This window comes from Camellia sinensis, chromosome 1 (genome assembly GCF_055761805.1).
Source record: "Camellia sinensis isolate YWXY chromosome 1, ASM5576180v1, whole genome shotgun sequence".
In the NCBI taxonomy this organism is placed as follows: Eukaryota; Viridiplantae; Streptophyta; class Magnoliopsida; order Ericales; family Theaceae; genus Camellia; species Camellia sinensis.
The window spans coordinates 42,895,597-42,915,863 of NC_138961.1; the positions used below are offsets into that span (position 1 = coordinate 42,895,597).

Consider the following 20,267-nt stretch of genomic DNA (forward strand, 5'->3'; position numbering starts at 1 on the left):
TCAATCTGTGATATCACTCCACTGTTGGGTTGGTTTATCAATTTTCTGGAAGCACGTGATTTATCCACGAGGTTCTATCATCGAAAGGTATGATATGATTATTTTATCCGCTGCATAATTGTTTGTTTTTATTTACAGATCCAAACACAACCTTTTAACAATTTATTTTTACATATTGAATATGATTGATCCCATATCCTAGTTACATAAAAAATAATAAAAAAATCAAGTGAAAACTATATTTTAACATTGGTTTACAATGGTGTGAAACAAAGAAGTTTTCCAATAAATAAACAAAAAACAAAGAAGCCTTAATCAAAATTAAGAAAGTAAAGAACACTATGATTTCACAGCTACAGTACACAGATAATCAAGCACCAGGAAGAGAAATGGAGAAGGCGATGAAATCTCTGTGGCAATTTTCTTCTTCAATTGAAGCAGTAGTTGATGAGAGCGAGCAAGCTATGGTTAGAAGAAAGCCAATAGGAAATTAGGTGGGGGTAGGTTACACACATTAGTTGAACATTAATTACAATCGCATGGGGGTCTTTGTTATCATTAAGATCTAACTAATGTATGTGCGTTACATCAGATGATAAATGAAATGTGGTAAAAGAAAATGATGATTGTAATTTGTAACACTACTATAATATCAATTAATTTAATATTGTAAGAGGCTGCCTAGATGACCTCTTAAATACCATGATCTTGCCAACATAGGTCACACATTCTTACTGAGTTTAGACATTATCCAATATGTTTTCCAACAGTTCATTTGCCCAAATAACCTACTAAAATATCCACACAAAAAAAAAAAAAAAAACCATTTTCACCCAATGTATCAATTATAGAAATGGCTCAAACAGTGTGGAAGCAAGGCGACTAGTATTAAACTAAGACAAAAGTACTACATTCCAAATGATTTACTCCTAAATTCATCTCTATCCATGTATGATCCTACAAGAGTGAGCATCTGATGAAATGTAATTTAGCTAAAACATCATTAATGTCCATTCTTTCTCTAGGCAGTTCTAAAGAACAATTGACTCCAATTTCAAGTATGATACTCAAGCACTCCACAATCTTTTCACTACTCATGAAACTTTTATTTTTTGAATTTTCTTTGCTTGTCTCTTCTTCTTCGTCTTCTTCTTTGGCCTCAAGAAGTATTGGATCTGCAACCTCTGAAACACTCCATGGCAAAGCCCCTTTTACAAAGCTATGGAGGCTTAAACCATCTTTAAACATTTCATCAGTGGGTCTCTTCCCTGTGAACATTTCTAACACGAGGATGCCAAAGCTGTAGATATCACCATACGTCGACACTTCACTTCCCATACCATATTTTGCAATCACAACACATCTTAAGAAAAATAATGGTATGTGCACAAAAAGTCACAAAAATAATGGTACGTGTGCAGAAAAAGTAACAGAAATATGCACAGAAAAATCAGTACGTACCCCAACTAATACATTGATTTTCCTTTCGATGCGTGTAGTGTTATTTTAAAAAGGACAATGAATCAGACTGACTATCATTGGCCGCCCAGTGATGATAGCCAACCACGCAGGTAGGCTATCGGCCAACTAGTCTGCCTGAACATCATTTTTAGGAAAGAAAATTATTGAGAATAAATGAATTACCTGGAGCAGTATAACCTATTGTTCCTCTTATGCCAATAGAGCTTGTTTCATTTGTAGACAAGTCATGGGTGGCATAATCTAGAAGAAATTTTGCTAACCCAAAGTCACCAACATGCCCAATCATATCTTTGTCCAAAATAACGTTGCTCGGCTGAAGATCACAGTGGACTATTGGTGTTTGGACCTGATTGTGCAGATAATTCAGTGCACAAACAACATCAATGATAATATTTAGTCTTTGAAGAAGGTTTAACATCCTGAGCTCTTCATTTGACAAATATTTTTTGGGATTTTGATGTAACCACTCCTCAAGACTCCCATTGATCATGAACTCATAAACCAGGGCCTTGAATTCGTTACCCTGATAATCTACGGTCGAACATGCCTGTAAACTAGTAAACACAGAATAAACATGTAAACTAGTAAACACAGAATATGCAGCGGATAAAATAATCAAATCATACCTTCTTGATGATAGAACCTTCTTGGATAAATCACGTGCTTCCTGGGAACTTTTTGATGAACCAACCCAGCAGTGGAGTGATATCACAGATTGAATATCACCCACACCAACCACAGTGTCAAAGACTTGATCGTTGTGTTTTTGGGAGAGAGTCAGAATATGGGTAGAAACAGACTCAACGTTGTTTCTCACTTGGATTACCCATAACCATATAACAGATATATATTATATTATAATATCTATCCATATCAGTTTAAAACTGATAACATCTGTTTCTTGAGTGGTTATCCTAAATAGGTTTGATTTCAAATTCAAAACCTATTTGGATAAGGATTCAAATTCAAATTTAATGGTCATGCCACATGGGCGCCCATTACTAATATCTCCCACTCGCACATGAGTTGGAATGACACTACCACATCTCTATCTCAATCTCCCCAAAAACGAACAATCTCATACTAGCCAATGCACCGTGCGACCGCTGAGAACACCTGCAAGTGGGAGCTCTATACTAGAAACTCAATATGAGTCAGCACAGAGACATCAACCCAAAAAGAACAGAAATAGTGTCTCATGTACCCAGACCCATCTAGCTACATCAGTCCAAAAACATCTCTAATCCCTCAAAGAGCATGTTTGACTCTCCTAGGTCCCGCATTATATTCACACCCAATCAGCATCCTATAAAGAGCGATGTGAGTTGTCGACAGTGAATATAGAGCAGAGATGTAGAACTAGATGATCTTCCCTTCACCCTCATATCATTCAATTTGAAATTGACCGCTTTCCCAGTAATGTCCCTTAAAGCCGAATCATACATGACCGCAGGCAACATACCAAAGTAGCTGAACATCAACTCCTCATCTTATGACATAGTCAAAGGTCACAAAAGGCACAAAGTAAAGTCACTTAGGAAAAATGACTTTTAGGACTCACACGGTGAAGAAGCAGGGATCCATTCTTTCACCTCGCTAACGGGTCGATAAGCACATGCAGTATGAATGCATGTTATAGTGGAGTTACTCTTCCAAAGAGTGATGTTAAACTCACACACCATACAGATCTTAGTCTAGTCGCTCTTAAGCGCACGAGTCGCTTCCTAGCGTCTAACTCGAATTCTCTATTTGCTCGCCTCTCAGGCATCAAATGAGATCTCGCATCAGGCTATCCATAACAGACATATCATGGAAAAGTGGGTACTCTCATATCCATGGTCGGTCTCTAACAAGACCTCATCTTGGCTCCAACCAAGGCGACATAGCTAGTGGATAATTTTAGCTTCTAATCTCATCCTTACTCGCTACCCAGCGCTAAGGGCGATTGCTCGTGTGAGTGAGCCAATCTTGCCTGCTAACATCAATTTAATTGTTTTGTGTATGCTAATTCACAAACCATTACAAAAAGTAGTAAACATAAATGTGTGATAGAAACAAGTATGAATACTAATGGCATAAATATCCCCAAAAATGAGTTCAACTGAATACACAAAAAAAATCGCCACCTACGTAGTCCTAAAGCCCTAACATGAGTAAGATAAACATCTCTAGCAATGGGCTTAGTCAAAGGGTCCGCAACCATGCGACTCGTAGGGATGTGCTCCAGGATCACTTCTTTCTGCGCCAAAATATCTCTGATAAAGTTGAACCTCACATCAATGTGTTTGGTTCTGCCATGGTATTTAGGATCCTTAGCGTAAGCGAGTGCAGCCATGCTGTCACAATGGATAGTCACAGGGTCTGAAGTGTGTGTGACAACATCCAAATGCTGAAGGAATCTCCTTAACCACACGGCTTCTTGAACGGCAGATGAACAAGCCACAAACTCAGCCTCCATAGTCGATAAGGCGATACAGGATTGCTTCTTACTGCTCCAAGAAATAGCACCATCGCTAAGCATGAAAGCATATCCTGAAGTAGACTTACGCTCATCTAGGTCTCCTCCCCAGTCAGCATCACAATAGCCAACTAGATGTAGATCTGAACTCTGGTAGCAAAGTGTGTAATCTGCAGTCCCTCTAAGATATCGTAATATCCTCTTAACTGCTTTCCAATGAGCTGGTCCTGGGTTGGATTGGTAACGACTCACCAATCCGACTGCATAACAAATGTCAGGACGTGTACACATCATAGCATACATCAAGCTTCCAACAACATTTGCATAGGGAACACGGGCCATCTTTTCATTTTCTTCTTGAGTCTTAGGACCCATATCAAGGCTTAGGCTCTCGCCTTTTGCAACAGGAGTGTCAATGGGTTTGCAGCTCTGCATCTGGAACCGCTCTAGAATAGTCTTAATGTAAGCCTCTTGAGACAAACCAAGAAGTCTCCTAGAGCGATCCCTGAGGATCTTAACACCGAGCACATAGCTCGCCTCACCCATGTCCTTCATTTCAAATGTAGAGAACAACCACATTTTAGTGGCGACAATCATCTCCTTGTCATTTCCAGCCAATAATATGTCATCTACATATAATGACAATATCAGAAAAATGTCCTTGGACCGCTTAACGTACACACAGTGATCTTCATCAATCATCGTAAACCCATTTGAAACAATGGCTCGATGAAATCTCAGATTCCACTGTCTGGATGATTGCTTTAAGCCATAAATAGATCGTTGAAGCTTGCAAACTTTGCGCTCCTGACCTACTGCCACAAAGCCTTCTGGTTGATCCATATAGATCTCTTCATCCAATTCTCCATTGAGAAATGCAGTTTTAACGTCCATCTGATATAGCTCTAAGTCCAACTGAGCTACTATGGCCAGGATTAGGCGAATAGAGGCAAACCTTACAACTGGTGAAAAAGTTTCCTCATAGTCCACACCCTCTCGTTGGGTGTAACCTTTCGCCACTAGGCGAGCCTTATACCTTTCTATGGAACCATCCGCCTTGCGCTTGATTTTGAGAACCCATTTGTTCCCAATAGTCTTGCGCCCTAGCGGCAAATCAACCAAGTCCCAGACATGATTTTTCTTCATAGACTCTATTTCTTCTTCCATTGCAATACTCCATTCTTTACTAGCAGGGGATGAGAGAGCCTCTTTGAGATTCTTAGGCTCCATCTCATCACTCGGAGCAATCATGAATGCTTCCCCTTCAATCTCAAAACGACGACGGGGTATAGCTCCACGTTTGCTTCTACGTAGTTGAGAATCCTGAGAATCCTCATCCATTGGATCTAATCCATGGGTAGGTAGATCGCTCCCACTGTCCCTAGGAGCTTGAGGAATTATTTCCTCATTCTCTACTAAGCTACTAGGTGCGCCTTCAAGTAGATCCTCCATCTCGTAGAATTCTACTTCTTTAGTTACCTCACCTCTGCTAGGGAAATCCTCCTCTAGGAAATCCACATCTCGCGACTCAATTTCAGTCACACTTCCATCCGGATGCTCCCCAACAAACACATAGCCCTTAGAATGCTCACTATAGCGAATGAAGATACACTTCTTTCCTCTAGGGCCCAACTTCCCAAACTTATGAGAAGCGTTGTGTATGTAAGCTGCCGAACCCCAAGGCCGTAAATTGCCTAAATCAGGCTTTTTGCCAGTCCACATCTCATATGGGGTGGAAGGAACTGATTTGGAGGGCACACGGTTAAGGACGTAGGCAGCAGTCAACAAAGCATCTCCCCAATAAGAAATTGGAAGATTAGCTTGCGCCATCATTGATCTAACCATGTCAAGCAATGTGCGATTCCTTCTCTCCGCTACACCATTTTGTTGCGGAGTCCTAGGAATTGTCAATTGCCTGATAACTCCTTTTTCCTCACAGAGCACTTTAAATTGCTCAGATAGATACTCACGTCCTCGGTCAGTCCTTAGAGCTTTAATGCTCTTGTCTAATTGATTCTCAACCTCATTAACATACCGTCTAAAGCAATCCAATGCTTCTGACTTGTGAGAAATCAGATAGACATGACCAAAACGTGTGCAATCATCTATAAATGTGATGAAATAAGGGGCTCCATGCCTTGCCCTCACATTCATTGGTCCACATATATCAGAATGAATAAGTTGCAATGGGATAGATGCCCTTATGGCTTTTCCAAATGGTTTTCTTGTTGCCTTTCCAGCAAGACAGTGCTCACAAGTAGGCAAAGTGACTCTAGCGAGTGGGCCTAAAAGACCTTCTCTAGCCAATCTAGTCATCCTGTCTTGCCCTATGTGGCCTAATCTAGCATGCCATCTCATAGAATCATTATCACAAAAAGATGCAATATTAGAAATAGAGCCATTGGCATTTTTATTAATACTAGAATCATCCACAATCAAAACTAAAAAACCATCTGAAAGATAACCAAAACCATAAAAAATTGTTCCCAAATAAATGCTAACACCATTATTCTCAAAACAAAAGCTAAAACCAAGGCTCATCATGCTAATAACTGAAACTAAGTTTCGCCGAATATCCGGAGCATAAAGAACATCATGAAGATACAAGGTGCGCCCTCGTCGCATTTCCAGCTTGAATGTGCCAATACCAAGCACCTCCACACTGGACTCGTTCCCCATGTAAACTTTTCTGCTCCCAGCAGGTACTCGACGATACTCAACGAACCCTACTCTGTCCCTCGCGATGTGGTCTGTTGCTCCGGAGTCTACAACCCAAAAATGAGGAGAATGAGCAATTAATGCTTGACTAGACACAAAGCATTGAATGCGAGAAATTAAGTAAGGGAGTACCTTCTTCTGCTCAGGGCAATCCCGAGCGAAGTGTCCTTCTTTGTTACAGTTAAAGCATGTCAATTTTGCCTTTGCCTTCTTACCACCTCTCTTGCCCCTACGCTTGAAATTTCTAGCGCCATTGGGCTTAAGCGCAGCCGCTGCTTGCTTCTTAGGGGCACCTTTTGCTTTTCCACGTTTGAACTGAGAATTCCTACGTGAGCTTGACTCAACCACCATAGCAGAACCATCAGACTTAGCCGCCTCAAGGCGCTCAGCCTCTAGCTCCAAATGACGCGATATGTCTTCGAATGTTTTCACACTCTCATTATGCATCATGTTCTGCTTCATCTGCTCCCAAGAATTTGGCAGAGAGCGTATCACAGCCTGTACTTGCTGCTCTTGAGTCAAATTATGCCCAGCAACCGCAAGCTCACGTATCATGGCTGACATGACTCTCAAATGCTGCTTCATCGAGTGATGCGCCCTTTTCTGATATGAGTCAAACTTCATAGTCAGCCCACGTAGCTTTGCCAAAGAGGTAATACCAAACTTTTGCTTGAGAGCTTCCCACATCTCAAATGCAGTCGGGCAATGCTCAAACTCACTAATCAAGTCGTTGTGCATGCTGCTCAACATAGTAAAGCGCGCACATCGATCTTTGTTACGCCAAGTCTGAAAGGCTTCAAGATCACGACGATGTTGAGCTGTATTGCCCTGCTCTGGCTCAACCATCACTTGTTCAAGTGTGGTCAACACCTCTTGCTCATTGAGGAGGTATTGGATCTTACGGCGCCATATGTCATAATTGTCGCCATCCAATTTCTCTCCCTTAGTTAAGTCTGCCACCACTGTCTTAGCAGCCATTTCTACATACAGAGTAAATAAATGCGCAGGGGATATTAATGATAGCAACACAAAACCAAATATTTTGCAGCAAAAAAAAGAATCTAAATTAAATAATGATAATTTTACACATGTCTCAAGATCGAAAATTTGCTATGCTCGTAATCATCTCTTGCGCCTCTAGTGATAATTATCAAGATTTAATTTCATTCCATGCGCAAAAAATAATCAAACAATCTCCCACTATTTATGGCATATACAAAGCATGATAAATTCCATACAATAGCATCTCAATATAAATTTACAAACAACTCATGCTATATTTATTTAATGATGGAATTCAAATAAATAATTAATCATGCTTCTTTAATTGCAACATATTAAAAAACCAAAAAAATTGTATTTAATATGCAGATTATGCCATAATTAAAGTGTACATCATTTTTGAAATTTTCTGGAATTTTTTGAAATTTTCTGGAATTTTAAATAACTAATTAAACACACATAAAATTAGGAATAAAAAATCCAGAAACTAGTAAACAGAAACAATATTCAGATTATGCCATAATTAAAATGTACATTGTTCTGAAATATTCTGAAATTTTTCTGAAATATTCTGGAATTTTAAATGACTAATAAATACACATAAAATTAGAAATAAAAAATCCAGAAACTGATAAAATGAGACAATATTACCAGTAAATAATAAAACCTTTCAGAAGTCTACAATAAATATTTCAGCTCCAGAAAAATATTTATGCAACACCAGAAGCAGTTTAAAGCATAAAATATGAATTATTAACACAGGAAAAATAATTTATATTTTCTGAAAATTTTCAAAATTTTACAGAATGTAGAAAAATTAATTCTGAGTCTAACAGTATAAGCCACGCATAAAACAAATATGTAATGAATTAATTATGACCATTTAACGCAATACAGAATTAAAAACAAAACAAATAGTGCCTAATCGCCAGTAGCCAAGCCAGCCGAGGAAAACGGTGCAGCTCAGCACGCGGCCCAGATTGCGGCTCGGCGCGCGGCTCGGCTCGCGGCTCAGCGCGCGGCTCGGCTCACGGCTCGGCTCGCGGCTCAGCGCGCGGCTCAGCCCGCGGCTCAGAGCACGGCGCGCGTGCGTGGCGCGGAGGGCGCGCGCGTGGCTGCGCCGCTGACGCGCGCGTGAGAGCGCGTGCAAGCGCGTCGGTTGAGCAGCTGGCGCGTGGAGGCGCGTGGCTGCGCGTGGTGGCGGGTGGAAATGGCCCACGACGTCAGGTGGCGCGTGCAGACCACGCGCCGCCTTCCAGGGTGTTTTCCGGTCCGATTTTTTTACTGCCGGACTCCTTTTTTCAAAATAAAACTATTTATGATATGAAAAAAGACATTAATGAACATAAAAAAAATATTTTTATGCTCCTAATCTGATAAAATTTTTTTTTCTTCCTCTACAAATATTCATGTGTATAATATATATACATATACATATAAAGGTATACACATGATTAAAGGAAACACGAAAATATCCATAAACAGTGCTCTGATACCAATGTAAACTAGTAAACACAGAATAAACATGTAAACTAGTAAACACAGAATATGCAGCGGATAAAATAATCAAATCATACCTTCTTGATGATAGAACCTTCTTGGATAAATCACGTGCTTCCTGGGAACTTCTTGATGAACCAACCCAGCAGTGGAGTGATATCATAGATTGAATATCACCCACACCAACCACAGTGTCAAAGACTTGATTGTTGTGTTTTTGGGAGAGAGTCAGAATATGGGTAGAAACAGACTCAACGTTGTTTCTCACTTGGATTACCCATAACCATATAACATATATATATTATATTATAATATCTATCCATATCAGTTTAAAACTGATAACATCTGTTTCTTGAGTGGTTATCCTAAATAGGTTTGATTTCAAATTCAAAACCTATTTGGATAAGGATTCAAATTCAAATTTAATGGTCATGCCACATGGGCGCCCATTACTAACAATGCCGTTAGCACCTTGACTAGATTCCGATGTCTGATGTTTCTCAAGGCCTCACACTCGGATATGAAACTCTTGGAAGCTTCTCGACGTGAAAGGTTAAGTACCTTCACAGCAACAATTCTTCCATCAAGAACTCCCTTGTACACAGACCCAAAACTACCAACGCCAATTAAATTGAATGATGAGAACCCATCAGTGGCTTTAACAAGATTTTGATAAGACGCCTTCAAGAGTGAATTGTCTGATGAGTCTAAAGGAGTTTCTTTTCTTGTCTTTCTAAAGCAACAAAGATACAAAATACACTCCACCAGAGCTAGTCCTAGAAGCCCAAATGGAATAGAGAGTGCTAAAATTAAGGCAGTGTTTGGTCTCCATTTTTTATCCACTTTAAAGTTGCATTTAGGAAGCTGCAATTCAGCTACACCCCCACAGAGCTTACTGTTTCCCACCACTGATATTGCACTTGTATTACTAAAAACACCTTGTGTTGGGACTACACCTTCAAAATTATTGAAAGACAGATTCAAATCTTGCAACAACCTAAAACCCTCCAAAAACACTGGAATTTCACCGGACAAGTTATTGTTTGCGAGATCCAACTCTCGAATGCCTCTCAAGAAACTCAAAGAAGAAGGAATGGTTCCGTTAAAAAAGTTAGTCCCCAAACGCAGTGTTTCCAGGCTTGTACAGCTGCCCAGGGTGCTCAGAATTTCACCAGATAACAAGTTGTGCGAGACATCCAAGGAACCGAGATTTACCAAATTTCCAACTTCCATAGGAAGAGAACCACTTAGTTGGTTTTGGGATAGGTCTAGATATATAGATAAGGATGAGATAGAAACAACTTGTTTTGGTATTGTACCATTAAGGTTGTTTTGAGAAAGAAACAACAATTGCAAATTGTTGCAATTCCCTAGACTTTGAGGAATGTTTCCCTGAAAATTATTGATTCCTAAAACAAGTTCACTTAACAAACTCAGATTTCCGAGGGAAGATGGAATGTTACCAGACAATGAATTGTTGATGGGATTCAATTCCTGTAGATTTTGAAGCTTGCCAATCTCACTTGGAATAGTACCGGTGAGTTGGTTAACCTGCATATACAAACTCTGCAAGCCAACAAGATTTACAATCCCAGGTGGAATGCTTCCGAATATCTTATTGTTGTCTAGATACAAAACTTGAAGATTACCTGAGAGATTACCAATGGATCCTGGCAACTCCCCCCAAAAATTGTTGAGATTCACGCCCAAAACCTGCAAATTGGTGGCATTGATCAAAGAAGAGATAAAGTTCAAGTCATCAGCTTCCCCGGATCCAAGCTGATTGCCAGAAATGCTTAGCCACTCGAGGTTTCGCAGCCTTTCCAAATTAGGAACCTTTCCGATAAGTTTGTTTTGAACCATTATTAGGTAATGGAGTTTAGATGAATTCGATATTGAAGCTGGAATTAATCCTGTAAATTGGTTATCACCAATGTTGAAGAACTCAATATTCGGAAGAGTGATCCCCAAGACCCATGCAAGACTCCCCTGGATTTGGTTTCCAATGACATCAAACATTGTGAGAGAAGAGGGATTGAAGAGTGAAGGAGGGATGACCCCGGACAACCTGTTTATGCCAATTGCGAGCTTCTGAAAATTCTTTAATTGGCCAAAACCGTCAGGAATGCTGCCATCAAAGAAGTTTTCCGCTGCAGAAAGTGCTTTAAGAGATGACAAATTCGCTAAAGGAGAGAGACTTCCAGTAAGATTGTTGTCGTGAATAATTACTGTCGCAAGCTTTGACAAGAAACCGAGATCCACAGGAACTTCTCCTACCAATCCATTGTAAGAAAAATCGATTTCAATGAGATTAGCACAAGAAGATAAATTTACAGGAACTTCTCCTACCAATCCATTGTAAGAAAAATCGATTTCAAAATCTGCAGCCTTGTCAAATGGCCAATCTCCAAGGGGATTTCGTTGCCAAAGCTATTGTTTTGGAGCTGTAATTCCCTCATAAAGCTTAAATTCCCGAGGTGTGGGGATATCGACCCCACCAGTTTCCGGGACTGCAAGTCCAACGCGGTGACCCTCTGGCCGCGGTGCTCACATTTAATGCCCTGCCACATGCAAAAGTGGATAGAGTCATTCCAAGAGCTCAAAACATGCAGTGGGTCATCAATTATTTTGGCTTTGATTGCTAGCAATGAAAGCCGGTCCGTCTCGTTCGAGCTCTGTATGGTAGCAGAAAAGCCAAAATTCAGTGAGCTCAAGCAGCATAAAAGTATTAGATGAATGTGCAGATTGTGAAGTAGCCATAACATGATCAAGCTTGAGCAAAGAAAAGGTTTGGCTGTGTTTTGGTGGATTGCTTTCATTGAAAGAGATGAAAATTAATCAAAGATATGTCATCACGGGTAGTTTTATATTAGAATTCTATTAGTGTAAGCAATGAATTATCAAAGCTAATCAGGTGCTTCCAAATGTCAGCAAATCATACATTTAAGTCACATCTAATGTAAAATAGTCAATATTTTATAAGTAATGTTAGAGACCCTAAAAGTTCTACCAAAATTTCTATCTCACATGGGTGTGGGACCCACATGAGACATTTGTTAGAAATTTTAGTAGAACTTTTAGAATCTATAGCATTTTTTATATTTTATTTAAGGCCTGTCACTACTCATGGAAAAAGAAGGTACCTCAAGGATTCAATGCATATCTCAGTTTGTGGATTTATATTAAATAAAGTTAGTCAAGGACAACTAATTCAGATGGGTATGTCATGCAATGGATTTTCATCCTAGTTTTTAATGGGCCACAAGATGTTGGAACTTTGTCAGTTTGAAAATTAAAAAAGGAAGAGAAGAAAAAAATAGTAGTAGATTAGTAATTAATAAGAAAGTTGAATCATTAAAGCAATTTGAAGAGAGGCCTTGAATTTTGTTGTGAGAGTTGAAATCAACCATTTGAGGTGTGTGTAAAACCCAAGTTGTGTGTAAGATCATTTTATTGGATAGATAAGTAATTAAATTAATTTATATGGGTCATTTATTAATATCAAAGAATTAGTTATGAGATGACATTATATTTCCTATTACTTAGATGGGTAATTTTGTAACTTTGAGAAATTAGGTTAATAAGGCCACCTATTGTGGCTTTAAGTCTTGGAAAACAAACAAAATAGAGGCTGGGAATTGCTCCATAGGCGGCTAGGGTTTGAGAAGGTAAAAGAAAAAAAAGAAAAGAAAAAGAGAAGAGAGGTTCAAGTGAGGCTACAAGAGGGATTGGAGACAGCACATTGGTGATTTTGGGACGCACATTGGTTAAGGTAAAATCAGTTTTTACTGATAATTATTAAGTTTATGTTGAGGAATTTAACAAGCAATGCATTAAGGGGATTTGGAAGATCTATAGGTGCATACTTAGGTTTTGAGAATTGGGTGCAATGTGTAAGTGTCACTTTGGGTGGGTAATAGAAACAATGGAGTTTTGTATCATGGGTAAGGGTGTGTTTGGCTATAAAGTTGGGTTGAATGGTTTGATCACTTGGATATTAAAGCAATACATTAATCTATTATGGTGGGGTTTTTGTGGGTGTATGTAACACGTAAAAATATTAATTTATTTGAGGTTTTGTTATTAGGTTTGTGTGATTGAAGTGGTGGAGCTGGGTGTTTGGAGTTGGTGTTGGAATATTATTTCTAAGCATTTGTGTAAGTAACCCTCTATCACTGTTGGTTCATTTTTATTCCTATTGAATCGTTTAAAATTATAAGTATTTATTTACAGCCTTCATGTTCTCTTAAAATAAAATATGGGTCAAGTATAAAATAGTATCGAATATTATTATGAAAATTATTTGAATATTTTATGGAACTATTATGAAAATTGTACTAAATGTTTATTTTGAAAATATCGAATATTTTATTTAAAAGTTGTGTATTGTTTAAATTTTGAACATCACTATAGTCTGACTATGATTTGGACCCTAGCCAATAGGGGTTATTTATTGGCATAGAAACTAGTTTCTTTTGGGGCTTTACCACCGGCCTATGTGTGGTTTTGAGCCTTGTCACGGGCTAAGTGACCGTAGTCACCAAGACTTGGGTTTTGTGAATTGCGTCATTGAACCATTGAATATCGAACCATCAATTTTGAACAACGAAATTTTGTCGAATTACCTCATTGTCTTCTCAATTAAAATGTATTGCTACACTGTTTATTTTCAGCTATGAAACCATCTCACAAAATAATTGTTTATTTATTGAATGGTAGCAAAAAATATATTTATTGGTTATCGACTATTTTTTTTTTTGGTATACTTAATCTAGCTAGCAGTGATGGTTGGTTATTTACTAGGGTGTCTAGCTTACCCTTATTTTATTTTCAGATTCTGAGGAGTAGAGCTGAGCGGGGTTTTTACTTGTGGGAGTGCTGAAAGTAGGACTATGATTTAAGTACTGGGATTATTATTTTGTTAGTGGATTATATTAGTGGACTTGGTGGACAATTTCATATGATAAGAATTATTTTATTTTTATGGATTTTAGCATTATGATAATTAAGGATTTAATTTGAGTACTTTACATTGTGGGTTATGTGATTGGACTCTTAGCCTTGCATGCTCACTAAAATGAGTGTGCGGCGTTGTCACGGAAGTTGGGGCGTGACAGTGTGAACACAAATTCCATAGTCATTTGAGAAAGTGACATGGAGGCGATTAGGAATCTTATGTTCTCAAATCTGTCTTAGTCTTGTACTTGTAAATAGCATTATGTGAAAATTTCAAGATATGATCATATGACTAAGATTGTGTATTTAGACAAATAGACTATGATTACAGTTGTGGCTCAAGGTTTTTAAAGACCTTAGACTAACAGAACGATATCTTATCTAACTTTTGAAAAGTTGGGGCTTTTGACAATAAGAATTTTTTGAATTTTTTTTTGTATGCCTTAGACTACAACCTAAGTGGCCTAATAATTGAGTATAGGTAGCTGAACATAAACAAGGAATTAATTGTTGGGGAATTTTAAAATGGTTTTCAAAATTTATAGTTTAATTTTTGGGTGTTTTAAAAACCGTCCATGTTTTTTCTTTGGAAAGCATGAAATAAGCCTGGGGACTTTGTCCCACATTGGAAAGAGAGCAAAACATGGAGTACTTAATAAAATGCTACATGGAATATTTTTTTAAATATGAAATTATGGGATGAAAGCTAGTGTGCATGCACCCACACCGCAAGGATGGTGCTTCACACACGTGCGCGCGGGCAGTGGGCGGTATGGCGTTTGATGGCGCACTTTGCACATAAGGGCGCTTTCCTATTTGCATCGAACAGGTTGGAGCGATGACGTAGATCCGGCGTGGCATGGGTGACGTGAAGTACAGTTAGTTCCACGTGGTAGTGATGTGTCGTCTGTTGGCGATGAGTCAACCAACCGATCAAACGGTTGTGTGTTCGATCTGGAGCGGATTGATCATAGCCGTTGATTGGAGATGCGTGCGATCGTACGGATGAGATGGCACCCGATCGTAATCAGGTGTGATTAGTCAACGCATCTATTCGATATCAAAATGATCTGCACCATTGATCGACGATCAAACGGTCAGATCTGATCGGATGAGATCAAGGGACATGACCATTCGATCAGATCCATCAAGGCCTGTAAACAGGCTACGAAATCAGCCTTTTCATTTAATCCAAAATCCTAAAAAGCATTCCTGCAATTCTCTCTCTCTCTCTCTCTCCCTCTTGATTTTGAATTTTCGATCAAGAGTTTCTTAAGCAAATTTCTGTTTTTCTTATTGATAATCAAGTTCTGCGGATTTAATTATCAGTGTCTTGGTTTCTTGATTATATCTAGAGTATTCTAATCTATTGTCGTTAGTGCAGAAGCCGATAGACTAGATCTTTAGATCAGGTTTCATTGTATCTAGGAGGCAAATTTGTTGTAACCCCCTGCACACCTTTTGGTGGGTACAAATATTGTCTTTAGGAAAGCGACTAAGTAACGCGACTTGAAGTATCAATTTTCTGTTCTATATAGACAAGATCATTGCCAAGTTTTGAAGACCCGAAAACCACCAATTGAAGAATTCTAGATGAATTTTTCTAATAATCTAAAGACAATATTTGGATATGGCATTGTCTATTCAAAAAATGACTCAAGATTTCATGAAGCTTGACCGTTTTGATGAAGGAAATTTCCGATGTTGGCAAAAGAAGATGCACTTTTTGCTCACCACTCTCAAAGTGGTCTATGTGCTAACTACCCCCTATCCAACGGAGCAAGAAGACGAAACTGAGGAGCAAACCCATGCTAGAACCAAATGGGAGAATGATGACTACATTTGCCGAGGACACATTCTGAATGCGCTGTCAGACTCTCTATTCGATGTGTATCAACATTTGGAAACGACAAAGCAACTCTGGGACTTATTACAATCAAAGTACCTCACCGAGGATGCCACCAGTAAAAAATTTCTTGTTAGTAATTTTATGCGCTTTACAATGATTGATACAAAGCCTATTATGGAACAATTCCATGAGATCCAACATATTCTGAGTCAATTTCGACAAAAGAATATGAACATAGATGAATCTATTGTAGTTTCATCTATAATAGAGAAACTGCTATCTCCTTGGAACAATTTTAAGAAAACTCTGAAACATAAAAAGGAAGATCTTACTTTAGAGGAATTGGCTCAACACCTCCGAGTTGAGGAAGAGTCAAGGTTACTTGAAAGTAAAGATAACCAATTGGCTCAGACGTCCAAGATTTACATAGTGGGTGATGGTAAAAGGTTCAACAAAAAGAAGCGTAAGCATGAACCCCAACCCAAGAAAAATGCTAAGAAGTCGAAAGGCGCTTGCTGGCACTGTGGCAAGCCAGGGCACTTCAAAAATGAATACCGATCGTACAAGAAGAAGCCAGAAGCATCAAATGCCAAGAACAAGTTCGTGGCTGTTGTATCCGAGGTGAACATGCTCGAAGATGCTGTTGACTGGTGGATTGACTCAGGAGCAACAAGGCACGTCTGCAACGACAAAAGTCGTTTCGCTACTTATGAACAAGTGAGTGATGGAACAGCTCTCTATATGGGCAACTCTTCAACTGCTGCTATCAAAGGCAAAGGGACGGTAGATCTAGAGTTTACATCTGGAAAAGTCCTAAGTCTTAATGATGTTTATCATGTACCTGATGTTAGGAAAAACCTTGTATCTAGAAGCCTGCTTAATAAGCATGGTTTCAAGTTAGTATTTGAGTCGGACAAATTTGTCCTGTCTAAGGGTGGGATTTTTGTTGGGAAGGGCTACATGTATCAAGGAATGTTCAAACTTAACGTTATCAATAATACATCTGTTTCTGCTTATATTGTTGATTCTCTTTCTTTATGGCATGCTCGTTTAGGTCATGCTATACTAGGAAAATGCATGATATGGTTAATTTAGATTTAATTCCTAAGTATGACATTGATATGTTTGAAAATTGCAAATTTTGTGTACAATCTAAAATTACTCGCATTCCATTTCCTAAAGTAGATAAAACCACATCTCTGCTTAAGCTTGTACATAGTGATGTATGTGACATGCATAGTACCCCCACTAGAGGTGGTAAGAAATATTTTGTAACATTTATTGATGATTTTTCTAAGTACTGTCATATCTATATTTTGCATTCAAAAGATGAGGTGCTTGAAAAATTCAAGATTTTTAAGATAGAAGTAGAAAATCAGTGTAATGTCAAAATAAAGAGACTTAGGTCTGATAGAGGCGGTGAATAGCATTTTCCAGAATATTGTGAAAATGTTGGTATTATTCTTGAGAAGTCTGCACCCTACACACCACAACAAAATGGAGTAGCTGAAAGAAAGAATAGAACATTGACAGAAATGATTAATGATATGCTTTCTTACTCTAGTTTAAGTTCTGGTTTTTGGGGTGAAGCCTTGTTCACTGCCTGTCACATGCTCAATAGAATTCCTCTCAAGGGAAGAAATGTTACTCCTTATGAACTTTGGAAAAACAAGAAAACTAATATTGGTTACTTGAAAACCTGGGGCTGTAGAGCAATAGTCAGATTACTTGAACCTAAAAGGAAGAAATTAGGTGAAAAAGGAATTGAATGCATATTCCTTGGCTATGCTATACATAGCAAAGCATATAGGATTCTGGTAGTAGAGCCCAATGGTTTAATTGAAACAAATACTATCATTGAATCACGTGATGCGATATTTTATGAGAATCGTTTCACAACCATTCCAAGGTTGGATTCTAATCAAGAAAATGAATCAACTTCTTTGATGTCTACAGAGGAAAGTGAACAACATGAACCCATTGAGCCTAATGAACCTAATGAGCTTGTTAAGTTAAGGAGTAAGAGGGCTAGAACTGAGAAGTCATTTGGCCCTGATTTCATTGTTTACCTTGTAGAAGGAACTAGAAAAACTTATTGTAAGCAAACAATGATTTCTTTGAATATGGATTCAGATCCATTAACCTTTGAGGAAGCTACGAATTCTCAAGATGTTGCTCTCTAGAAAGAAGCAAAGAAGCAATAAACGATGAGATGGATTCTATCATGGGTAACAATACCTGGATACTTGCTGATTTGCCATCTGGATCCAAACCCATTGGTTGTAAATGGATTTTCAAAAGGAAAATGAAAGTTGACGGCACAATTGACAAGTTCAAAGCAAGATTAGTTGCTAAGGGTTTTACTCAAAAGGAGGGTATCGATTATTTTGATACGTATGCTCCTGTGGCTAGAATTGCCACCATTCAAGTGTTGATTGCCTTAGCCTCAATCTATAAGCTTGAAATCCATCAAATGGATGTTAAGACTGCTTTCCTAAATGGAGAGTTAGATGAGGAAATCTACATGCAACAACCGAAAGGATTTGTTGTACATTGTCAAGAGTACAAAGTGTGTAAACTTGTGAAGTCACTATATGGACTGAAACATGCTCCAAAACAGTGGCATGAGAAATTTGACAAAGTAATAGTGTCAAATGGTTTTAGGATATATGAATCTGATAAGTGTGTGTACAGTAAGTTTATTGGAAATAGAGGTGTAATCATATGTCTATATGTAGATGACATGCTTATTTTTGGTACTGACAATGACGTCATTGAAAGTACTAAAAGTTTCTTGTCGTCTAGCTTTAGTATGAAAGACATGGGCTTGGCTAATGTAATTTTGGGTATTAAGATCAAACGAGAGGACAATAATTTGATTCTAACCCAGTTGCACTATATTGAGAAAATTCTTAAGAAATTTAATCAATATAATTGTACACCCATGTCTATACTTTTTGATTCAAATTTGAAATTGTATCCTAATACTGGAAGAGCTGTTGATCAGCTAAAATACTCAAGGGTAATAGGTAGCCTGATGTATGCCATGACTTGCACTTGACCTGATATTGCTTTTACAATGGGAAAACTTAGTAGATACACTAGTAATCCCAATAGTGTGCATTGGCATGCTGTTAACCGAGTACTTAGGTACTTGAGGAAAACAATAGACTATGGAATAGTCTATAATGGCTATCCAATAGTGCTGAAAGGATTCACGGATGCTAGTTGGATAACTGACCATGAAGATCACTCATCCACGAGTGGTTGGATTTTTACTCTTGGAGAAGGAGCTATCTCCTGGGTTCTAAGAAACAAACATGCATAACAGACTTAACCATGGCATCAGAGTTTGTAGCGTTGGCTTCTTGTAGCAAGAGGCAAAGTGGCTAAGGAATCTCTTGTTAGAGATTAAGATATGGCCAAAATCTATGCCACCAATATCTTTGCATTGCGATAGTGAAACAACTCTATCACGGGCCTATAGCCAAGTTTATAATGGAAAGTCTAGGCATATAGGACTGAGACATAGCTGTGTCAGGCAGTTAATCACAGAAGGTGGGATTACCATTAGTTATGTAAAGTCAAATGAAAACTTGGCTGACCCCTTAACAAAGGGACTTGCAAGGGATTTGGTGTGGAAAACATCAAAGGGGATGGGTCTCAAGCCCACTTAACATAATCACTCCTAGTGGAAACTCAACTCAACGCTTGAAGAAACATCAAGTCTTGAGTTCAATTAGCCCAAGTACACTATATGTCGTGATTACAAGCACTTAGTTTTATTTCATTTTCATCCCAAGGTTGAAGTGCTTGGCACCTGTAATGTGAAAAGAAGAGGATGAGTTAGCAAACTCTTAATAAGCTTACAACTGGGTTGTTAGGGTACTGTAAATTACAAGGGTACTCTCAGTAAGCTTACCTATGTGAATGTAGGAGGTGGTACCGCTTCCTATGAGTCCAAGGGCTTGACTCTAGAGCACTCATGAAACAAGATATAGACACAAGGCCAATCCACGTGTCAGTTTGTTTGAATACTTGGTAACCTGTACTGTGCGTGAGACATGTTCGGTTAGTCGTATAAGATCGCTAGTTCAAAGACAAGTCTACTATGCCATCTTGACTAACTTTGAGATGTCTTCACTAAGTGAATGATTCAAATCTTAAGATATCTTCACCTATGCATAAGGTAGCCAAGTGAACCAAGAGTCATCATCTGGTATTTTGAAAATGGTGGGGGAATGTTGGGAAATTTTCAAAATGGTTTTCAAAATTTATAGTTTAATTTTTGGGTGTTTTAAA

At 38.5% G+C, this 20,267-nt stretch overlaps 1 protein-coding gene across 1 annotated transcript; it reads right to left on the minus strand.

Moving 5' to 3' along the window:
• Positions 1-370: 370 nt before the first annotated feature.
• Positions 371-11,750, minus strand: LOC114302206 (uncharacterized). The gene is made up of 4 exons (XM_082875878.1): positions 11,712-11,750; positions 9,618-11,590; positions 1,645-2,036; positions 371-462 (listed from the first exon to the last, which is right to left on the minus strand). Exons 1-4 carry the CDS (start codon positions 11,748-11,750, stop codon positions 371-373), a joined length of 2,496 nt encoding a protein of 831 aa, XP_082732004.1.
• Between the last annotated feature and the right edge of the window lie 8,517 nt (positions 11,751-20,267).